The sequence below is a fragment of the Notamacropus eugenii genome, chromosome 3 (genome assembly GCF_028372415.1).
Source record: "Notamacropus eugenii isolate mMacEug1 chromosome 3, mMacEug1.pri_v2, whole genome shotgun sequence".
Taxonomy (NCBI): domain Eukaryota; kingdom Metazoa; phylum Chordata; class Mammalia; order Diprotodontia; family Macropodidae; genus Notamacropus; species Notamacropus eugenii.
The window spans coordinates 449,826,289-449,849,289 of NC_092874.1; the positions used below are offsets into that span (position 1 = coordinate 449,826,289).

The window sequence follows — 23,001 nt, forward strand, 5'->3', positions numbered from 1 at the left end:
AGAGTTGGTCATCATGTGGCCTGAGCTGAAGCATTCATACATTTGAAGGAGATGAATTACTTGGTAGCAAAAGGTGATCAGTTCAGTAAAAAGGCAGCTGAATAGTTGAAAACAGCTGTTCTCTGGACAGCTCTTAAAAAAGACTGAAGATGTTTGTTCCAGTCTTGGAGGAGACTGAGATTAATGAGAGGGAGCAACATTCTCATACACTCACTCTCACCTGGATAGCTGTATTTGGATTATTCCCCAGAGAAGTGCTTTCTAACCTAGAAATACCACCCACCAGTTGCATTTATTTGGAATGGGAGGCATGGAGGGGAGCAGAAGGGGTAGTCGGTGACTATAGATCTCTGAAAACGTATCTGATGAATCTTCAGTGTTTGTAAAACATGCTTTGAATTTTACCAAGGCTCATTCCTAAAACGAATAAGAACCAAACTAGGCTAATCACTGGCTTAGTGGAAATTAAAAAAGAAGACTGTCATGTAAATCTTCAACCAAAGTATCATTTCCATCGACATCTACTTAAAGTTAACAAGATTGCGCGTTAGTTACATTTACTGTCAATTATATGCAATGTTCAACAGTTTCTATATGATAATTGCTCAGTGGTGGGTTTTTTTTTTTCTGCTTGTCAACTGTTTTCCTCCTCAAATAAAAATTCCAGTTTAAATGAGAGAGAGAGAGAGAGAGAGAGAGAGAGAGAGAGAGAGAGAGAGAGAGAGAGAGAGAGAGAGGGAATGCTGCACAAGAATATTACTTGATGTTTCTAAGAAAGTCAGATGCACCAGTTGGATGTTTTCCACACCTTTTTTGAAGACTTATCTAACTCTCCTTCAGGAAGTAAAGATTTCTCCATTCTTTTGTCATTTAATTACTAGACAAGCATCAGATCCCCTAACAAGGACCAGAGAGAGGCAGTGTAGCAAAGTGAATATAATGTTGGACTCAGAATCAGGGAGACCTGGATTCAAATCCCACCTCATACACTTACTAGTTGTGTGACACTATTATCCCTTGGATTGTTTACTTCACTGCTGTCTGCCTCAGTTTCCTCAACTGTAAAATGGGGATAATAATAGAGCCTACAACTCCAGGTCATTGTGAGGATCAGATGAGGAACTCTTTGTAAAGCGTTTACATAATGCCAGTTATTTTTAGTAAGCAGAATGTAAAGCCACACTGAATCTACTCCTCAGAGTCCTTAATCTCAGCAGAGGTAGAGCAGTGGTTCAGGCTGGTTAGTTATAGAGAGGGAGCCTGGCATAGTGGACCTGGAGCCATAAAGACTTGGGTTTGTATCCTGCCTCTGGCAGCTTAGTGACTATCCAGGGGTGGGGAACCTGCAGCCTCAAGGCCACATGTGGCCTTCTAGGTCCTTAGGTGCCACTTTTTGACTGAATCCAAACTTCTCAGAACAAATCTCCTTAAAAGAATTTGTTCTGTAAAACTTAGACTAGAAGGAGTTTCTTCATGGGAAGTTTCCCTACACTAAAATAATAGACGTAAGGCTAGAATGGAACCTGAGAGTTACTGAGGTCTAACCCTCTCTAATGCCCAGGGAGGTCGAGTGACTTACCCACAGGTCATAATGGAATATCACAAGCAGGTTTGACCCAGGTCTTCAAACTTCCCAACCAGAGTGGTTTTCACTGTAATATGATCAAATCATAGGTCCAGACCAAATAATAATAACAATCTCATTTTAGCTTAGCCAGAATTCCATGTAACAGACTACTGGGTCCAGGAAATAGTCTGTTTTCTAGGATTTGTTCTTGCTTGTAAATTTACACTTGGTTACTTGGAGTTGGGGGAAAATCATTCATATGGAATAAAATGATTAATTTCCACTTCACACTATTCACTTGTAAAATAAAGGATTGGATTAAATTACCTCTAAAATCTGTGATCCCATGATCCTATGATCTCATCTGCCTAGCACTCTTATCTCACCCATTGGTTGATCTGCGATTAGACCCATTGGAAACAGTTGGAAACAGAGGAAATTCTATGGAGTTGACCAAGATGACAGAAAAGGAGGAAGTGGTGACTCAGGTCTCCCCCCAGCTCTAAACAACAAAACCCATTACTACACATCTCATCTGCCCCCCTCACCCTGGACCAGCAGTAGATATGTTATGATGGGCAGAAGAGTATGTAGGGAAAATTTCTCCTCTACATGTTTATTGGAGTATTTTTAAGGATAATACACTGAGAAAACATATCCTTATTCTAAAATGCTCAAAACAAACATATTTAGAAGAGTGTTAGATCCCAATTATGCTGCAGCTACTTGGAAGTATCAGGATTATGCCCAGTGGTCGACCTACCAACTAATTATCCATGAGATTCAGGTACTAACTACCTGCCCTAAATCTTGTTTTCAGCAACTAAAGCAGGGGGAGGGGTAGTCAAAGATGGGTTTTCCTAATATATCGTTTTAATTTCCCAGGGGCTCCATCAGTCTGCATATATAACATTACATGTCCATTAAGTGGCCCTCATCTGTGAATGTTTGCTGATAACATTAAGAGTATTTAAAATACCCAAGCAGGGAAAAGAAATAGCTTATATTTTCATGAGGGAAGAAAATTCCCACCAGTCATGCCCCAGTTTCAGGGAGTGACTTAAGTAGAGTCAAAGAGGTAGTAGATGCCTCCCAATGACATAGAGTAGATGTAGAGGCATGACCACCACAGATAATGGTAGCCAGAAGGAAAACACTGACTCCTTCTCCAGATCTGAGGGGGCACTCCTGGCTCCTGGGTCAAACTCCCAGCTCAGACTTTTCTGTGAGGCCTTCCTTCAGTAACCTCAGGAGTTTCTTTTGATCTTCACAGAAACTTTACAAGCTAGATAATATAATCTTCATTTTATAGATGAAGAAATTGAAACCAAGTGAGGTTAAGCGATTATACCCCTGGCCTTACCAGTGCCCTGCTAGATCCTGGGGAGCCATCATATGGCCTACAGATGTTCCATAAGGACCATGAGTCTTCCTGACCCCAGTCCTGGAGCTTTCTTTATCTGCTGCCTAGCTGCTGTGGAAAGCAAAGACTCTGTCTTATTCTTCTGGGAATCCTCCACATCTGCTCAGTGTCGTGAGAATTTAGTAAATTTGTGGTGTTCATTCCAACCCCAGGCACATACCTTGAGACCTTTGTATTTTCACCTAGGCCATCATTTTGCCTACATGGCAAGGAAGCGACAGAGTATCTATTTCATTATTTCATCATTACTGTCCTCATTCAGTAATATGTTAAAGTCCTCAGATCAGTTTCCAGAGCAGTAGTTCTTAATGAGGAGTCTTTGAATTTGTTTTTTAAATATTTTGATAACTGTATTTCAATGTAACTGCCTTACTTTGTGTAGGGGTCAGCTAGGTAATGCAGTGGAGGGAGTGCGTGGTCCAGTGACTCCAGGGAAGACTCATCTTCTCAGGTTCAGATCTGGCCTCAGACACTTCCTAGCAATATGACCCTGGACCAATCACTTAACCCTGCTTGCCTCAGTTTCCTCATATGTAAAATGAGTTGGAGAAGAAAATGGCAAAACCACTCCAGTATCTTTGCCGAGAAAACTCCAATATTGGGTCACAAAGAGTCAGACATGACCAAAAATGACTGAACTATGACAAAAAGCTTCATTTGTAGGAAAGCACTTTGCTAAAAAGCTTTACAGATACAATCTCATGTGATCTTCCTAACAACCTTGAGAAGTGAGGGCTGTTATTATCCCCATTTTGCAGTTGAGGAAACTGAGGTGAAAGAGAGCAAGTGATTTAACAAGAGTCACACAGTTATTAAGTGTCTGAATCAGAATTTGAACTTTATTGATCCTGACTTTGAAGTCCAGTGCTTGATCAGCTGGCGTGTGTGTTTGTGTGTGTGTGTATGATTGTATGTTTGCTGTGTACATTGCTCTTAGAAACTCATGCTATTGATTGGATTGATTTAAATTTCACATGAAAGGGCATTTTTAAAAACATTTTCAGTCTTGACAACTCAACAAGGCACTGGGGATGTTAGAGGCTGCCATCCAGATATTACCAATAAATTATTCATACCAGCTTGATTAATAGTCTTTTTAAAAATCACATCTTCATCTTGATCAACAGATATTTATTGAGTATGCTTATACTGCTGTACACAGCTCGGGGAGTCCCTGTTTGATAAAAAGCTGCTCAGGTTCAAGCTGGAATTAAGTTGGAAATTAATGAGGATCAGTGGAATTTGAGGATTTTAATCTTTCACTGGCCTCCAAGATATTGCCCTTCATTGCAAATTCATGGATCTTGAAGGAACAAGAATACTTAGAAACACAAAATCTGAGTTGGAAATAATCTCCAAGACCAGTTAGTCCACCCATGCCTGACAAAAAAATTCCCTCTATGACATGCCCAACAAAGGGTTATCTGGTTTTTGTTCAAAGACCCCTGGGGAAGGGGAACCTCCCAAGATTGCTTATTTCTTGACCTTAGAGATTATCTATTCCAACGCATTCATTTGACAGCCAAGGAAACTGAGGTCCAGAAAAGCCAGGACTTCCTCAAGGGCCATGTGGAAATGTAAGCAGAGCTGGATATTTTTCCTGTGTATATAGGTTGCTTCACAAACATTTATTAAGTATTTACTCTTTTCTAGGTCCTGTGCTAAGGTCTAGGTGTCCAAAGAAAAGTATGGAATAGGAAGGAAGGAAAAACAATCTTTACCTTCACTTAGTATAAATTCTAACAAGAGAAATAACATTAGATAGCCATGTATACAGCTAGGTGGTTCAGTGGATAGAGCTCCAGGTTTGGAGTCATCTTCCTGAGTTCAAATCCAGCCTCAGACACTTACTAGCTGTGTGACCCTGGGCAAGTCACTTAACCCTGTTTGCCTCCATTTCCTCATATGTAAAATGAACTGGAGAAGGAAATGGCAAATTATGGTATCTTCGCCAAGAAAACCCCAAATGGGGTCACAAAAAGTCAGACACAACTGAAATGACTGAACAACAACAAACGTAGAACATGTACAGTGATCAGCCACAGTCAGACACACATAGTGATGTTATTCTGGTCCTCTACAAGAATGAAGGACAGCAGCCATCAGAGAGTAGATGAAGGCAATCCAAAAAGGGAAGGGATTACCAGATAGAGGAATGAGGAAAAGCCTCCTGAATAAGGTAGATTTCGAGATTCCAGATGAGATCTTGTCCATATTCTCTTTGCCATACCATTAATTGCCTGGGATTTTGTTTACTATCCATGTAAACCCCAAGTATCTGAACCCCAAGGGTACAAAGTTTTGGGCAGAAGAGCTTGCTTCAGCTGTCAGGAATGACCAAAGCTCTGGTTGGTTGCTTTTTGTGCCCTCATTTTAAAGACCATTTCAGTGTCTGGCACTTAACTTCCTCTGGGACTCTGGACCAGTCACTTTATCTGTAAAATGACCATATTAATTCCTAATCTACCAAATGCTACCTAAAAATGAACGACCGCCAGGCCATCCCTCGGCCTCCTGAATTACATACATCTGTCTTTGGTTTCTGCTTCCTAAGGAACCTGCCAGAGCAGAAAGAGAAACTCGAGTCAACAGCTCTTTCTCACAGAATTTACAGATGCAGCAGCAGACCTTTTTCAGCCCTGATCTTATATCTGTGCTTTCCCAGCATGTCTTTAGTCCATGCATCTTTCCTTTTCAAAACTAAATCATTTTCAAGGTAAAAAGCTGCCCCCAAGAGATTTCACATAAGCCAACAAATCTACTTCCTCCGTAAACCAGTTTTCTTTTTAAACTGAGCATTCCCAAGTTTATCCTTGACAACCAAATGAACCTGAGGGTGATGGGGCTGGCCTTGCCCCGCTTAGAGCAAGCATCTCTAAGAACATTTGGTTTTTCCTACTCATAACTCACATTGAGACTGTGCAGGGGCCTCTTGTTTCCAGGGAAGGAACTTGGCCTCAATAACACTGCAATAAGCTTCAGCAAATTCTGCTAAATTGATACAACATGACTTTCTGGGTAATTGTGTTCTCCTAGGAGTAATTTTAATGGGAGCCAGCAGCTAAATTCAATGCTCGATTCTAAAGAAGTCCGTTGTGGTAGGACCTGTGGGGGATGGTAGTACCTGAAACGATGCCTTGCCAGAAACAACTTCCTTTTTTTTTTTTTAAATGCATGAATTACAAATGATTGGACAATGAACACGGTACCATTGACCATGATTCCTGTAGTGCAGTAGGTGATTCACAACATCTACTATGTGCCAAACACCATAGGCTTTATTTAAGAGAAGAGTGAAACATCACCCTAGCCTTCAAGAAGCTTACCTTGAACCTGTGTCAAAATAGCAAATATTCTAGAGTATTAAGGATCAAAGATTTCATACTTTGGAAGGGAAGGTCCTTAGAGACCATTTAGCTTAACCACCATTTTACAGATGGGGAAACTATGGTTTTAAGAGAGTAAGGTCATCCAAATAGCAGGCTTCACAAGTACGATTTGAACCCAAACCTTCTAACTCCAGAGCCAACATTTTTTCCCACTGTCCTTTGCTATTTCTATATAGGCAGCTTCCTGTTGCCTTTAAGATAAAATAAAAGCCCTTTCTGGCGTTTAAAGCCCTTCCCAATCTGACTATAATATATCTTTCTAGAAAATTCTCACATTAGGCCCCCTACATATGCTTGGCATTCCAGTCAAATATGCCTACTAGCTTTTTCCCTGTATGTGACTCATGACACATCTCCTGCCTCTATATATCTTTGCACAGTTTGTTCTCCTAGCCCTCCGCTAGAGTTCACCCCTCATAGAATCCATGACTTCCTTCAGTGCACCATCTATCTGAGTCCTTTCCTGATCTCCCTAGACATTAATGTCCCTGCAAGCAAAATACTTTGTCTGTCTTTTTGGTTCTATATGTGTTTTTTCCAACAGAAATGTCAATTTCTTAAAGGCAAGGACTATTCCTCTTTTTTTGTTTTGGCCTTGGTATCCCCAGTGGCTAACTTATAATGCTAGGGATGTTGTAGGCATTCAGCAAATGCTTATTGAATTAATTATCTTCCCATTCATGCTACAGAGTCTAATCATTCATACCAACAGCAGCCTTCAGATATTCGAAGCTAGCTATCATGTCATGCCCTAAACTTTGTCTTCAGGCTAGACATTCTTAAAATGGTTCTTTCCACCATTCATTCGCCTCATGACGTGTTTGCCAGCCTCTTCACTGTCCTCGTTGCCCTCTCTGGACTGGTTCCAGTTTTTCGATATTTCTTTTATAAGGAGAAATCCAGGAAGGAACAAAGTAACCAAGGCAGGATCCAACAAATTCTGAATTCAATGGGAATATTACCTCCTTGTTTTGGACTCTCCTGTGAATGTAGCTTGAGCTTGGATTGGCCTTTTGGTCAGTCCCTTACAACATAATAAAAATACCATTTGGGGCTTTTTTTTCCTTTTGAATAACATTGGAAAACAAGGAAACGCAGTGTTAGCCACGTTCAGATTTCTCTCCTTATGACCTTTTCGAAATATGTCGCAGTGTTTTTCATGACTGCCTGTCTGAGGAAGAACCTGCTGATGGGGCACAAAACTTTGACTCTGACAATGCCCCATTATGGCAGTGGAAGATGTTAGGTTTACATTCAGCCTGGAACTCCCCATTTGGCTGGGGACCAAAAAATGTCACCAATTTCACTGGTTCACACTGAGTGGGGGGATGGGAAAAGGCAGCCAGTCAGAATTGGTGCTAAGTCTGCAGTATTTGAGTTTTTCTACTCCTTCTTACAGACACCTCCATATGACTCAGTTTCCTCATCCATGGGACACAGATAACAATACTGGAAAAGACACTTCATAGGATTGTTGTCAGGAGAGTTTGTAACTCCTAAAACATAATAGTGGCCATTGCATGTCAGAGGGTCAGGCCTGGAGTCAGGAAGACCTGAGTTCAAATCTAATCTTAGACACTTACTAGTTGTATGACTGGGCAAGTCACTTTACCCTGTTTGCCTCAGTTTCTTCATCTGTAAAATGATGCAAACTAGATGACCTCTTAGGTTTCTTCCAGATATTTAGTTATAATTCTATAGGCCCTAGAATGCCACCCCTGACACCAGCTAGGCTATTGTGGGCATGCCATGTAGTTTCTCTGCACCTGAACTTCTCCAGTTTCTCCCAATTCTAAGTCTGCCATCTTTGGCCAGTGCCTGTCACATAGTAGCCACTTAATAAGTATTTATTGACTTATTATTAAATTATGTATCATTAAAGCATTCAGATGCCCTGGTGACCCTGTCATCTTCCTCAATATGGATACTTCCTTCAACAAGGCAGATTGAAAATTCTATCAATATTTACTGATCCGGTGCCACTTTTCTCCATGCCCTCCCATAAATCAACTGCAGAGCATCCAACCAATATATTGTGATCTTCTTTCCATGCTCTTGACATCTAATGGACACCAGTGGAATACAGAGGCTGCCCCACTCTCTTGCTATGTGACTGGGTCGTCTCTTTTTCTGATCATTCGTTTCTCTGTTGACATCCTTTAAATCTCTCTCCCTGTGTGATCCCCATTGGTAACTTGCTGACTTCCATTCACACCCACTACTCGCCCATCCATTGCACTTTGGCTGATCAATTCCGGATGAGACTGTAGGATTCTCTGACTTAACCATTTCAGCATCACCAGAAGAATGTTGATGTTTAAAACATGGGACATTGTTACAGGGAAAAATTAAGGGTTATCAAAAAATAGAAATTATACAGTTTCCCAGTTACAGTTCTTAACTTCTTCTTCCTGTCCAATTCTAGATCCAGCTCATTGTCTGTTTTCAGTAGCTATCCATGGTATAGGATCATAGATTTGGAGCTGAAAGGAGCTTTTGAGATTTTCTAGTTTAAAGCTGTCTTTGTGTATGTTCTGCAAAACCAGATTAAAATATAATTGAGATATATTTAACAAAATAAATTAAAAATGCAAACAAACATAGATAATGTTAATATGTGGTTTTCTAAATCTATATATGGCAAGCAGGGATCTTTATATACCATTTATTGCTCTCCCCCCCACCTTTATATTTGAGTTTGACACCACTGTTCTCCTTTGACCTCTTCATTTCTACCATTAAAGAAGGCCCAGCATGGTATCTGAGTGACTTCATTATGGTCAAATAAGCAGTACCTGGCAGTGTCCAGGATTTGAACCTGAGCCTTTGGACTCCAAAGCCAGTCCTTATTCCCCTGCACCATGTGCCTTCCATATGTGCTGATGGATCATCTCTAATGGCCGTCCATCCAACTACATTCCTTTCCTCGTCTGGAAAATGAGACAGTTGGACTAGATAAATTTTCAGATACTTCATAGGTCTAATATTCTGAGATAAACATCTGAGTTCAAAGGCAAAGTTCACGTTTATTATTTAATGTGTGTGAGAGACATGCTTCATTTTGGCACAAATCATCCAGCTGTGGCTGAAACTTTCTATCCAGTGTAGTGCTATAGCCCCTGTGGACCTAGCCAAATGCTTTTCATAGGGAAGACTCTTATATGTTTACTAAGAGGCAGCAACATGATGTAGGAGAAAAAAAGATAGATGGAAGGGTCAGGAAGATAAGCCATTTACTAGCTGTGTGCTGCTGGGGCAAGTCACTTCCCCCACCTTTCTGTGCCCACTTTCCTCATCTCTCAAATGAAAAACTATACCTGTAGTACCTACCTTCCAAAGTCATTGTGAAGAGCAAATGAAATAATGTGTATAAGGGGCTTTGGAAACCTTTAAGCTCTGTGGGCATATCAGCTATTGTAATTGTTGTATTTGAACTCCCAGCATTAGAGCCAGAAAGGACTTTAGAGTTCATCTGTTCTACTTCTCTCATTTTACACATGAGGAAGCTGAGGCACAGAAAGGTTAAAAGAGACTTACTCAATGTCTAATAAGTTTATAAGTATCTAAGGTAGGATTTCAATTCAGTTTCTGACTCCCTGTCTGGTGCTCAATCCACTGTACCACCCAAGCACCTACTATGTGCCAGTAACTGCACCAGGTGCTAGAAATACCAAGACAAAAACAGGGAATAGTTCCTGCCTTCCCAGAACTTATATTCTTCCAGGAATTTAATTTGGAAGTGGAAAAGGGGATGAAATCTTTCAGTTCCATCCTTCTCTCCTAAGAATACCCTCCCTTAAATGGATGTCAGAGAAGCCCGTGATTCAACTTCAGTGGGCTTCCCCATACCTGTCTGCTGGAAAATAATGTCTTCTGAACCAAACTCAATGACCTGTCCAAGAATATGTATTATGATGAGCTCCAAGGATGGGATTATAATGTGCTGTGCCAACAACTTTTCTGCCTGCCTGGCTGGGGGGTTAGATTGGCCTCCGAAACTTGTTAATACTTCCTAGACAGTCCCATAACTTGCTCCCAGAGGCTTTAGTTGTTTTCAAAGGTCTGATTTCCTTCTGAAGCCCAGGCTAATTGGGCCATGCAATGTGCTCTGTGGCTCAACCATTTGCTGAGCTCATGTCTCATGCCAAGCACTCAGGCTCCTTCTGCTTTTATCTTCTTTCATTTGCTGTAATAAAGCCTGAAACTAATTTCTCGACTGTAAATATCACAGCTGTTGTGGAAAACATTAATTGCATGCTATCGCATTGCCCTCCTTTCTGGGATGAATTTATTCAGTAATCTCTCTTTGCAAGTTACATCGCTGTGAATATTAAAGGAGCCCAAAGTGAGATCATCTCAACTCGACTCGTTGGAAACATTTGTATTAAAATTGGCGAGTGGCTTTTGTATGAAAATGCCCTTGTTTGGGACAGCCATTGAAGTATTGCTTTTTAAAAAGGTTTACCACTAGAAGTCCTGACACTGAATGAAATATAGGTGATTTTTCTTTCTCTGAGATCAATGAAAGAACTCTTTTCAAAATGACTTTATATTGATTGAAAGGTCAGAAATGCCCTCAGCATTGATCCCACAGACATAATCACTTTTTGTTCAGTAAGTTAACCTGCTGTCTGCAGTCAAATGAAAAGAAATCCAGTACAGCGTTTAAGCAAAATATTTTCAAAGCATTTGACAGGTCTCTATCATCCTACTGCCTGTTTGATCTTGAATGCCCTTTTCTGTGCCTAGGAGGTGGATTTGTACCGACTGAATAGTCAAGACAAACTGGGGCTCACTGTGTGTTACCGGACAGATGATGAAGACGACATTGGGATTTATATAAGTGAGGTAAGAATGAATGCCTCTATTCCCTCTCATTCAGCCTAAGTGATTAAGAGAGCTCCTTAGTCCCAGCTCAGCTCAAAATATTCATTGGTAGATGTATAGAAAGATCAATTGTTAATTTTCCTTTCCTGTGTTCTTGTGTATGAGTGAATGAGTAATATAGAAAGATAGAGAAATGGATTCTGAGAGGCAGAAATACATAGGAAAACACAGGGAGAGAGGGGCAGGGGGGAGAGAAAGAGAGACAGAGACAGAGAAGCAGAGACAGAGAAAGAGAGAAGAGAGACCGTGGGATGATTGGGGGGAGGAGAGAGACATGATGAAAACTTCTGGCTAAAAGGTAGGTTTCAGACTTTCCTCTCTTAACTCTTTCTCCAGAACTTAAAAACACCCAGGCATTCAGATCATGAACTGTAACTTATAGGTACCTGGTAATAATGAGCATCTTGGCAATTTCCAGGTTTTCCACAGTGCAACTGATTTATCTTATTTCTGACTTAAGTGGCCAAGGGATGGGAGGCTTCATGGCATAGTGGGTAGAAGGCATATCCATAGCAGGGCCTTGGAGTCAGTAAGCCCCAAGGTCAAGTCCTGGCTCTCTGACAGTGACTATGTCACCTTGGGCAAGTCACTTAACTTGTCAGTGACCTCAGGCAACTGTCTAAGACTGCAAGTGGCAGACAAGTTCCTGATTTACTTCTGCAGAGAAAGCCTCTGCACCACGAATTCCCTATATTGATGAAATCCAGATCTGGACCCCCAAAATCAAATAAACATGAGATGAGTGGGCTTCTGATCTTTGACATCTGGAGGAAATAGAATGAACGCCATCAGCCTTAATATAATGGTGGTCTATAAACGAATACATTTGATTAATAACCCTTGCTGACTTTATGGTCCTTTGGCCTTCAGGTCATTTGAGGACCCTTCCTTTTCTAAGCATTAATCTGTAGTTCTCTCTAGAATTTGGGACTCTTCAGCCATTGTGATATAAAAGTTTGCTAAATATCAAATAACTTGTTGTTGATAAGAAGCATAATGAAAAGAATTGCATCTGCTTGCCCTTCTTCATCTTTTCACTATTTGTCTGTTACTGGGCACAAACGCTCCAACGTCATCCCTTTTTTTAACCAATCTCTTAACATTTTTATCTAAAGTTCTGAGTTCCAAATTCCTGCCCTCCCTCTCTTCCTTTCTTCCTCCCTCCCTGAGGTGGTAAGCAATCAGATAGAGGTTATACAAGTGTGTTATATAAAACATTTCCATATTAGTCATTTTTGTACAAAAAGACTCAAATAAAAGAAAAAATGAAAGGAAGAAAGCATGCTTCAGTCTGTATTCAACCAATACTCTTTCTCTGGAGGTGGATAATATGCTTCATCTTTAGTCCTTTGGGACTGTCTTGGATCATGATACCCAATGTTATCCTTGTCATCAGACACTATTTCTGGGATGCTGGCTATGTACTTGTGAACATAACAGACCAGACACTGGAGCAACATGTAATACGTTCATTTCAGATATAATTTTCTGAGGTTTCACTGGTCTTCATAAAAGTGATGGAGATAGACCATTCCCACCCTTTTGCCCCTCTTGCTTGCCAGCTGGGAAACTGGCCTTTTCTCCACAAAGATAATACCAAGCAATGTCCCTAAAGGTCTTTATTAGAAGCTGACTTTTGAAACTCTTTTATTGTTTGCTTCTAAGTGGGTCCAGAGGGCATTAGGGCTGTGACTGATCTCATAGGTACTTGGAGCTGAAAGGGACCTAACTCCCCTCCTCTGTCTTTCAGATTGATCCCAACAGCATCGCTGCAAAGGATGGACGCATACGAGAGGGAGACCGGATCATCCAAGTAGGTTACCTATTGGTTTGTGTATTTGCTTGTTTAGATCTACTTCTGTACAAGCACAGAATTTCAAGACTGGCATCTGGTCCAAACCAGTCTCTTCTCTATATCCCATCTAACAAAAGATCATCTAATTCCTACTTAAGGACCTCGAGTGACAAAAGAACCCACCATGTACTTCTTTAAAGAGGCACATGGGTAGTGAATGGATAGAGTGCTAGACCTGGAATCAAAATGTGACTCCATGTGACCTCAGACACTTACTGGCTATGGGACTCTGGGCAACTCACTTAACCACTGTCTGCCTCAGTTTACCCAAATGTAAAATGGGAATAATACTAGAACCTGTCTCCCAGAGTTGTGACAATCACAAAATAATCATTGGAAAGCATTTCACAGACTTGAAAGCCCTATATAAATCATTATTATTGATAAGGATTACCTCCCGGGTTCTCTCATTCTACTTGTGGGTGACTCTAATTCCTCAGAAGTTTTTCTAGCCTCAGACTTTGTTGTATCCCTTTTCAGTTTGATCTGTTTCTCCCAGTTCTGACCTCTGGGACTCAACAAAACAAACATCATCCCCCGAGATATTAGATAGGGCACTGTAAGTCAGCAAGGGCCAAGTTAGCATCTGACCTCCAATGCTTGACTGTGGATGACTGAATACTCTGGCTGTGGTAGCATTGGCAGGGCACTCACTGGCCCTTGCAGCCTTAATTCCTCATTGGTAGTATGAAGATAATAGCACCCACCTCTCAGACTTGCTACAAAGCTCAAATGAGCTCTTTGTAAAAGGCTTTGCCAGCCTTCAAGCACTGTATAAATGTTACCTGTTATTATTACTTCTGTCCCACCTGGGCTTCCCATTACCATGTACACCCTGTGCTCTATGCATGCAGCCAGGACATAGAGTGCAGCTGCTAGATTTAATGCCAAAGCCTTTGTCTTCTTGCCACTTAGAGATTAATGATAATGGATGGGTTCAATATCCCAGGCTGAGATTTGCAGAAGACATTCTAGCAGAGTCTCTATTTTCCCTTCTCCTTTAAATTCCCTGAAGAATTATTCATAGACCAAGACTTTCAAGTTCTGTCCCATCCAGAGGTAGAAAATAATCTTTGGAAAATTTCAGTAAAATTAATTGGATTGCTCCTAGTTTGCATGGCTGAATAGTTAGCCCACTTCGTGGAGTTGTTCTTAAGGGTAGTCTTTTGGTGTTGGAAGTTCATTTTTGCCTCGGTAAGGCTTTCCATATTATAGTCATCCATCTTCCTAAAGACTCCTGGTCCTTCTGGTCAGATGTCCATTCATCACCTTTTTAGCTCCTGTCTCTAGCACAGAGTTATCATAGACTGTTAAAGCCAAAAAGGGGCACTGGGAGCAGTGGAATCCTGCTCCTTAACACCTGTGGGACCATGGGGTAAAGCTAATTCTCTGGTTCTCTGATAGTGCAAAATGGAAGTAGGGAGCATGAACTAGATGACTCAGAAGGTTTCTTCCAACTCTAAATCCATAACTTATGATAGTATTTTCATTCTTCAGCCCCAACACATAGTACAGTGCCTCATGCATAGTCAGTGCTTACTAAATGCTATTGTCTTGGTCTCAGCATTGCACAAGACTCTGTTTTGTTCTGTTTCAGGGGTATGGGTTCTGTGACATCCTCCCACTCATTGTACACTCACCAATTTCTAATTCATTACATATCATTTTATTATAAAGAATGTTGAGTGACTTCTTATATCTTTGATTCCTCTTTGTCATTCATTCTCTTAGATAATCTAAAAAACTCTACGGTCAAATCTAGACTCATAAATAAAGTTGCTTTCCTCTCTCTCTCTCTCTCTCTCTCTCTCTCTCTCTCTCTCTCTCTCTCTCTCTCTCTCTCTCTCTCTCTCTCTTTCTGTTTCTCACACACACATATTCCTTCTGGGTGTGCTAGTTACCTCCAAGTCTACATGTAGTATGGCTTGAATTTTTCCCATGCACACTCCTGACTCAGCACCCTCATTACCAACACCTCCATGCCTTTACCTTTCTCTGCCCCCCTCCCCAGCACAATATCTCCCTCTGCTGCCTCATGCATCTTGGTCATAATCCACCCAATGCCACCTGTACTGTTTATTGTTTCAGCAATGCAGTTACCTCATCAGCTAAAACAGCAGTGGCTTTCTCATAGGCAGGTGCCAAGAGAAAAAGGCAATGGTATAAGGCATTTGTTATGTTTGGAGACAGGCTGGGTATGATAAATGACGCTCCAGGTGTGAATACGGGAGGTTATGGGAGGCCAGGGCTGATGGTGGGGCTATACAGAATCAAGATAGATAAAGTCCCTACGCACAGACTGATCACACCACTGTACACTTTTTTTAGATTAATGGTATAGAAGTACAAAACCGAGAGGAAGCTGTGGCACTGCTCACCAGTGAAGAAAGCAAGAATGTCTCCTTGCTCATAGCAAGACCTGAACTCCAGGTATGGCAGCTTCATGTATGTACAAAGGTACATGTTACATGTTCTCCCCTTCATGGTTCAATGTCAGCACCTCTATCTCTAGTCCAATAAAGCATGCATAAGTAATCACTCTTCACTTGAGCACTCACTCTGCTTTAGCTCGGTAGATGAATTTTACCATGTTTTGGAATTCATTTTAGTGTTCGCCTTCTAAAGAGAAGCTTTCTGCCTTAGGATCTATTTAGGGTTAGCTTGTCACTATCCTAGGGCAGCAACAAAATCTAGGAACCAGAAAAAAAGAAATCAAAGGGAAAAGAGAAGATTCCAGTCCAATGTCATAAGCTCATTGAGGACAGGACCTATCTTGCAATTATCTTTGTATTCTTGACATTTAGTTGTGACTTTTAAAATGTTTGAGAGACATAATTTCTGGGTAGTCATTTTATTAATGCTGCTAGCATTTTAATAAAAGAAATCAGTGGCATTCTCGAATGCCAAAGATCATCATGGCAGCAGGCTCATGGCTTATATGTCCTTGGAAAAAGGGGTGTTCCAGAGGGTGGTTAGTCTGATTGACTAACAATTAATGAGAGAATGAATATTACAATGAAAAATGGGCTTACTCCAATGAGGGACTGAGAGACTGTCTCTGCACTCAGACCTAGCTTTGTGCAGCCTAATCCAAGAATTTATCCCCACCCAAATACAATGGTCTCCTCTGCCTTCGATTAAATGACTTGTAAGGTTGGATGGGGTCTGACCAAATTGAAGAGTTAATTCAATCTCATTATCAGCAATGTCATTCGAGAGATTGAGCTTGGAAATGAGGACTATAGAAAAAGGGGGACCTCTGAGTCTCCCCAAATTATTGATTATTAATAATCATTTCTCTCATAGTACAGTCCCAAGAACATAGAAGGATTATTGTTGAATTCCATAAATGCTTAGGTTTCTTTCAGGTAGGTGTTCCTCCTCTTTCAAGATTGACCCCTCGAGGGATGTTGAGAAGGTTACAACCTAACCCTTCGATTGATAAGCATTTATTAAGTTCCTGCTTCTGTGCTGGTTACTGACAACAAAAGAGAAACACCCCCTCCACTCACGGAGCTCATATTCTGTAGGGGAGAAAGAGTGTATACATAATTTTTTCAGTCCTGTCTGACTCTTCCTGAGCCCATCTGGGGATGTCTCAGCAAAGATACCAGAGTGGTTTGCCATTTCCTTCTTCAGCTCATCTAACAGATGAGATATGGACAAGTAGATATAAACAAAGTAAATGGCGGGGAGTGCAGTCTTTCATTGTCCTTTCTAGGAATATGAATTTCATATGCACAGTCTACTCACCTTAAATGAGGAACACAACGTGATAACCATAACTTCAGTCTCCCACACAGTTTCTAAAGGCAGCAATGAAGTATGGATTGCCACTAAAGAAATTCTCTGACCTTCATTTGTCTAGATAGAGTGGAGGAAGAAGAGTGAGGATGAAGCTTTGGGCCAGGTCCAGTTCTACTTTATATGTAACGACCGAAACTAAGAAGCAAATAAGAGCCATCACAAAAGGGGAGAAAGAGTTAGCCCACCAATGAGGAGGACAAGGGTGATGATGATGTTGCTGGAAGGAAGGGACCTTAGCGGTCATTAACATCATGGATTCTTAACCTGGGTCCATGAACTTGTTTTTAGAAAAAATTCCATAACTACATTTCAGGATAAGTGGTTTTCTTTGTAATCATATGTGCTTTATCTTGTGCATTTAAAAACATGATTCTAAGAAGGGGTCCAAAGACTTTGCCGGACACTGCTTCCAGGGTCCCAAGACAGAAAAAAAGTGTAAGGACCTCTGCTCTAGTTCAGTTATCTTATTTTACAAATGAGGAAAGAGTGGTTTGGGGAACAGTGAAGTACCACAGTGAGTGGATAGAGTACCTGGTTCAGAAAGGAAAACTCATCTTCCTGATTGATAATCACGAACTGTGTGACCCTGGGCAAGTCACTTAATCCCATTTGCCTTAATTTCTTCATTTGTAAAATGAACTAGAGAAGAAAATAGCAAACCACTCCAGTATCTGCCAAGAAAACCCCAAATGGGGTCATAAAGAGTTGGATGTTACGGAACAACAAAAGACCTAAGGTTACCGAGCCAGGATTGGAACCTGGTCTCCTGACCTCTTTGAAATCCTATAGGCTTGTACAAGGGATACCTTGGATTTCGTTTTTCATCCTAAATGTTTAGCAGATTCTGTGAAAACAATGACATAGTGTGTAGGAAAGCTGCCCCAGGAAGAAGGGGAAATTAATGGAGAAGAGTTTCTTCCATTAAATTTTAAATGAGTTTCCAGACTATCCTGCTCTTCTTTCTATAAAGAGATGTTGAGTCCTTAAGAAAGCAGAAAAATTCACAAGTTGTTTTCAGTCAGTCGGGCACTGTCAAGCATTTGTCAAGTGATTACTCTGTGTCTGGCCTTATGCTAAAATCACTAAAGACATAGAGAAATGCCAACAGTCCCTTTCTTTGAGGAGCACATGTTCTAATGGAGGAGGGGGACCTATCTTGCAAATACATAGATACTTAAGAGACAGAGAGCAGAGGAGAGGGAATTTCAGAAGGAAAGGTGCTAACAGTTGAGAGGACCAGGAAAGACCTTCTGAGGAAGATAAGACTTGAACTGAGTCTTGAAGGAAGCCAGGGAAAGTAAGTGATGGAGGCAGAAAGGGAAGGCATTCCAGGCATGAGGGATAGCCAATCCAGAAGCATGGGAGATGGGAGAGGGAGTGTTGGAACAAGTAATACAGTGTGGCTGGGCCATGTCTCTGCTTCCCCTTCCCACAGCTGGATGAAGGATGGCTGGATGATGACAGAAATGATTTCCTGGATGACTTACACATGGACATGCTGGAAGAGCAACACCACCAAGCTATGCAGTTCACGGCAAGCGTGCTTCAGCAGGTCAGAATGTGTATACACATACAGAAGAATGGGCGCTTAGCCCAGAATGAGAGATCCTTATCCCTTCTCCCTCACCACCCTCTCCCAATAGAACTCAAATTTGGAAGACCATTATAAATGCCAACCAGAAATTCCCATGGGAGTATAGATGGGAAATTCCCATTAGGAGAGAAGGGTTGTAATCAGCACTGTGGGAGCTGGCAATGAATGGAGACTTTCAGATGTTCTGCCTAGCTGTGTTCAAGCTAACTTGAGGGTAGATTTGAACTAATAGAGGTGCTTTTCCATTCAATAACTAATAGAATTCAGGCTATTAACATTCTTGGCCAGGAGAGTGCTGCTGTTCTGACTTATTAAGTTGAAAAATAAAACTTGTATTGCTGAGTGCCTGAAGTTGGCTTAGTGAGTACCTATGACATCACTGACAGATCACATAAATAAATGATCTTCTGAAGAGTTATCTCATTTCTTTTAGTGGAAGAGTGATTTCAGGATGGACAGGGAGGTTTGGACCCCTGAATAAACACAAACTAAGGGCTGGAAATAGTAACAGCCACCATTGCTATAGATAGTTACATGGAGTTTGCAAATTAGTTCATGTTGCTCCACACACCACGCCCCACAAAGTAGGTACTATGGGTATTGTTATCCCCATTTACAGATGAAGAAACTGAGATCCAAGTAAAAGGGCTCACTCAGATTTACACAACTAGTGAGCTTCTGAGGCAGGAATCAGAATTAACTTGGTCCCTCTTGACCTTGGATACAGTGTTCTTTCTACTACATCGTACTGCTCTTCTGAAATATGATGGGAACTCTGAATGATTCATACAGCACTCTTTCTACTACGTCACACTGCCACTCTCAAATATGTTGGAAATTCTGAATGATTCAGCCCATCATACCCTTCTAAAAAAAATCTTCTAAAAATAAAGACCTTTCCACATGGACAGATATGTTTTTATAAAATGAAAGTTCAAGATGGGAAATTGATCCCATATTCTTTGCCCTTTTCAGCAATGTTATTGTTATTTTTTGTTTAGAAAAAACACGAGGAAGATGAAGGCACCACTGACACCGCCACGATCTTGTCGAACCAGCACGAGAAGGACAGTGGTGTGGGGCGCACGGACGAGAGCACCCGCAATGACGAGAGCTCCGAGCAGGAGAACAATGCCGACGACCACACCACATCTTCTAACACTCTGGGGAGCCAGAGGAAACTGCTGTACAGCCAGGACACCCTTGGGAGTGGAGATGTGCCCTTCAGCAATGAGTCCTTCATTTCAGCCGACTGCACAGACGCCGACTTCCTTGGGATCCCAGTGGACGAGTGTGAGAGATTTCGGGAACTGCTGGAACTCAAATGCCAAGTGAAGAGTGCCAATCCCTACAGTCTATATTATCAGAACAGTGCCCTCGAAGTGAACAAGAGCGACCCCGAGAGTGTGGACAGAGAGCTGGAGATGCTGAATGAAGAGCTCCGCAACATCGAATTGGAATGTCTGAACATTGTCAGGGCTCATAAGATGCAGCAGCTCAAGGAGCAGTACCGAGAGTCATGGATGCTGCATAACAGCGGATTCCGGAATTATAACACCAGCATCGACGTCCGAAGGCACGAGCTCTCGGACATCACCGAGCTCCCTGAGAAATCGGACAAAGATAGTTCCAGTGCCTACAACACTGGCGAGAGCTGCCGCAGTACCCCACTCACCCTGGAAATCTCCCCAGATAATTCCCTGCGGAGAATCGCCGAAAGCATCAGCTGTCAAGGCAGCGATGGAGCGATAGGCAGCTCTGCTGCTTGCAAAGCATCCCAGAGGAGTCTGCTCTCCATCACAGAGGGTCCAGAAACCAGCAGCCCCAAGTACTGCCCCTCTCCAAAAGAGCTTGACCTCAGCAAACAGGTGGAGAACAAAGAGAAAAAGGCCAATGAGGAAAGCAAGAGCCCAACCCAGAGCCCAAAATTAGGTGGCTCTTATCTCTCCCCCTATCACCATTCCCCCTACAAGCATGCTCACATCCCTGCCCACGCCCAGCATTACCAGAGTTACATGCAGCTGATCCAGCAGAAGTCAGCAGTGGAGTACGCCCAGAGCCAGATGAGTTTGGTCAGCATGTGCAAGGACTTAAATTCTTCCAACCAGTCCGAACCTCGAATGGAGTGGAAGGTGAAGATAAGAAGTGATGGAACTCGCTACATCACCAAGCGGCCAGTGCGAGACAGGCTCCTGCGAGAGCGAGCCCTGAAGATCCGAGAAGAGCGCAGCGGCATGACGACGGATGACGATGCCATCAGTGAGATGAAGATGGGACGGTACTGGAGCAAAGAGGAGCGGAAGCAGCACGTCGTGAAAGCCAAGGAGCAGAGGAGAAGGCGCGAGTTCATGATGCAGAGCAGGCTGGATTGCCTAAAAGACCAGCAAGGGGCAGAAGAAAAGAAAGAGATGAACATCATTGAACTGAGCCACAAAAAGATGATGAAGAGGAGAAACAAAAAAATCTTCGATAATTGGATGACAATCCAAGAACTCTTAACCCATGGGACAAAGTCCCCTGACGGCACTAGAGTATACAATTCCTTCTTATCGGTAACTACTGTATAACTTCCATTTCTGAATTGTGTGTATATAAAAAACAAACCAACTCTACCATTGGGGTCAAAATTCCTGCCTCGTTCAATGTGGCAAGTTTTTGTATATAAGATAAATAGAGTCCTTGTGTTTATAGGTGAAAAACTGAACTCTACAACATCGGGTGTGATAACTCTATTTTAATGGGAGAAAACCACCCTGACTATCTTTGAAGGCAATATTAACAAACAGCTTTTTTCAGATTGTACTTTTTTACTTGTTACCTTTTACATAAAGTGTTTTAAATTTCAGAAATCTTCTTATTAACCATACTTACACAAAAGAATTTGTTTAAACTATATTCATATTAAAAAGTTAGACATGCTTTTCTTTTCCTGCCTGAAACAAAAATGCAACTGCCAATAGGTATTTTTACGAAACCCTCTTTTGTACCATTACCTTGCCCTGGGTCTGCCATACTTGGGGCCAATTTATCAATACTTTAGCTCAAGTTGTTGGCAGCATCACTGATTCCCCTTTGTGTGAGCTGTTCTAGGATACTTCCCACACATAACCAAACCAGCAGTGTTTAGCATTGTGATCCACATTTAAACATTTTTCTTTGTGATATTCCTAAGGAAGCGCCAAGGTTTAATAAGAAGGGCTTGGAGCAGAATATCCTATGGCTTTAAAGGAGGTTCAAGCATGTTTGCAAATGTTGCAGTCTGTTGAAAGAATTTGCATGTACAGGAAAGTTGTTGATATGAGACCGTCTGTGTGATTTTTTTAAGTGCCCCCTCTAGTATCTGTTTGCTTTGTAGAGTTGAATGTACTGAATTTAATAAGCAGTTTCATGGAATCACGATGAGTTACAAACACCAAGATGAGGTCAAAATAAATTATTATTTTCTATTTGATCTGCTTTGAAATGATGCTTTCTCATTTGTCCTGGGGGAGCGCCTTTCAGATTGAACTGTGGGGTGGAAGCAGCCAGAGCTCTTCAGAGGTGGATTATGACATCTTCACCTCTACTTGCCCATCATTCACTGGCTCACACCACCTTAGACCCTTCATATGACCATACATCAAGATATCTATGTTCAGCCCCTTTGTTTTATAGAGTAGGATCCTAAGACCCACAGAGTTAGTGATTTGCCCATGGTCATACAAATGATAATGATACAAATGATAAAAGTATGTACATAAATACACATGCAGACATACACATGCGTGTATGTATTTGCACTCATATATACACACATACTACATTCATATATGCATATACATATATATGTGTGTTATATATACATATACACACACACACACACACATATACCCTTTAAGGTTTACTCAATAGTTTACAAATATCTCATTTGATCTTCACAACAACCTTATGGAGGTAGGTGTTCTTTTTATCCCCATTCTACAAATGAGATAACTGAGGCAGATAGAAAAGTCAAATGACTTGCCCAGCACCACACTGTTAAGTGTCTCACACTAGATTTAAACTTACATCTCCCTGACTCTAAATCTAGCACTCTAATAACTGTACCACCTTAGCTATAGTAAGTAACAGAATTGGAATTTGAGCTCAAGTCATCTCCCTCCATATTCAGTATTTTTTCCCCCATACTACCCTGTCTCTTTCACATTGACACATATGAAATGCATGGATATTGACCATGTGAAGGAGTCCTCTCATTAGCTGTGTGCTATGATATCTAAGTAGTCTGTGCCAGCGGTCTGCATGGTGCATAAAGCCTGGAATTGGGCTAGTATCATGTAAATAAGAAAAGCTATTAATTCACTTCCTAGGACTGTGTTGACATTCCTCTGTTTACACTGAGAGTTTTTTACAAGCCGTTACTGCCTATCAGTAAGGGATATTGAGCTTGAGTCCCGCAAGGATATATGAATTACTCCAACCCTACATACAGCTCCTATG

At 41.5% G+C, this 23,001-nt stretch overlaps 1 protein-coding gene across 4 annotated transcripts in view; it reads left to right on the forward strand.

Moving 5' to 3' along the window:
• PDZRN3 (PDZ domain containing ring finger 3) overlaps positions 1-21,973 on the forward strand; it is a 283,606-nt gene extending 261,633 nt beyond the window's left edge. For all 4 annotated transcript variants that reach the window (XM_072598655.1, XM_072598654.1, XM_072598656.1 and 1 more), the window contains 5 exons: positions 11,129-11,227; positions 13,017-13,079; positions 15,450-15,551; positions 18,364-18,480; positions 19,524-21,973. In XM_072598655.1, the coding sequence (XP_072454756.1) occupies positions 11,129-11,227; positions 13,017-13,079; positions 15,450-15,551; positions 18,364-18,480; positions 19,524-21,089 (1,947 nt within the window). In that variant the 3' untranslated portion in view covers positions 21,090-21,973. The remainder of the gene's footprint in view (positions 1-11,128; positions 11,228-13,016; positions 13,080-15,449; positions 15,552-18,363; positions 18,481-19,523) is intronic.
• The last annotated feature ends 1,028 nt before the right edge of the window (positions 21,974-23,001 follow it).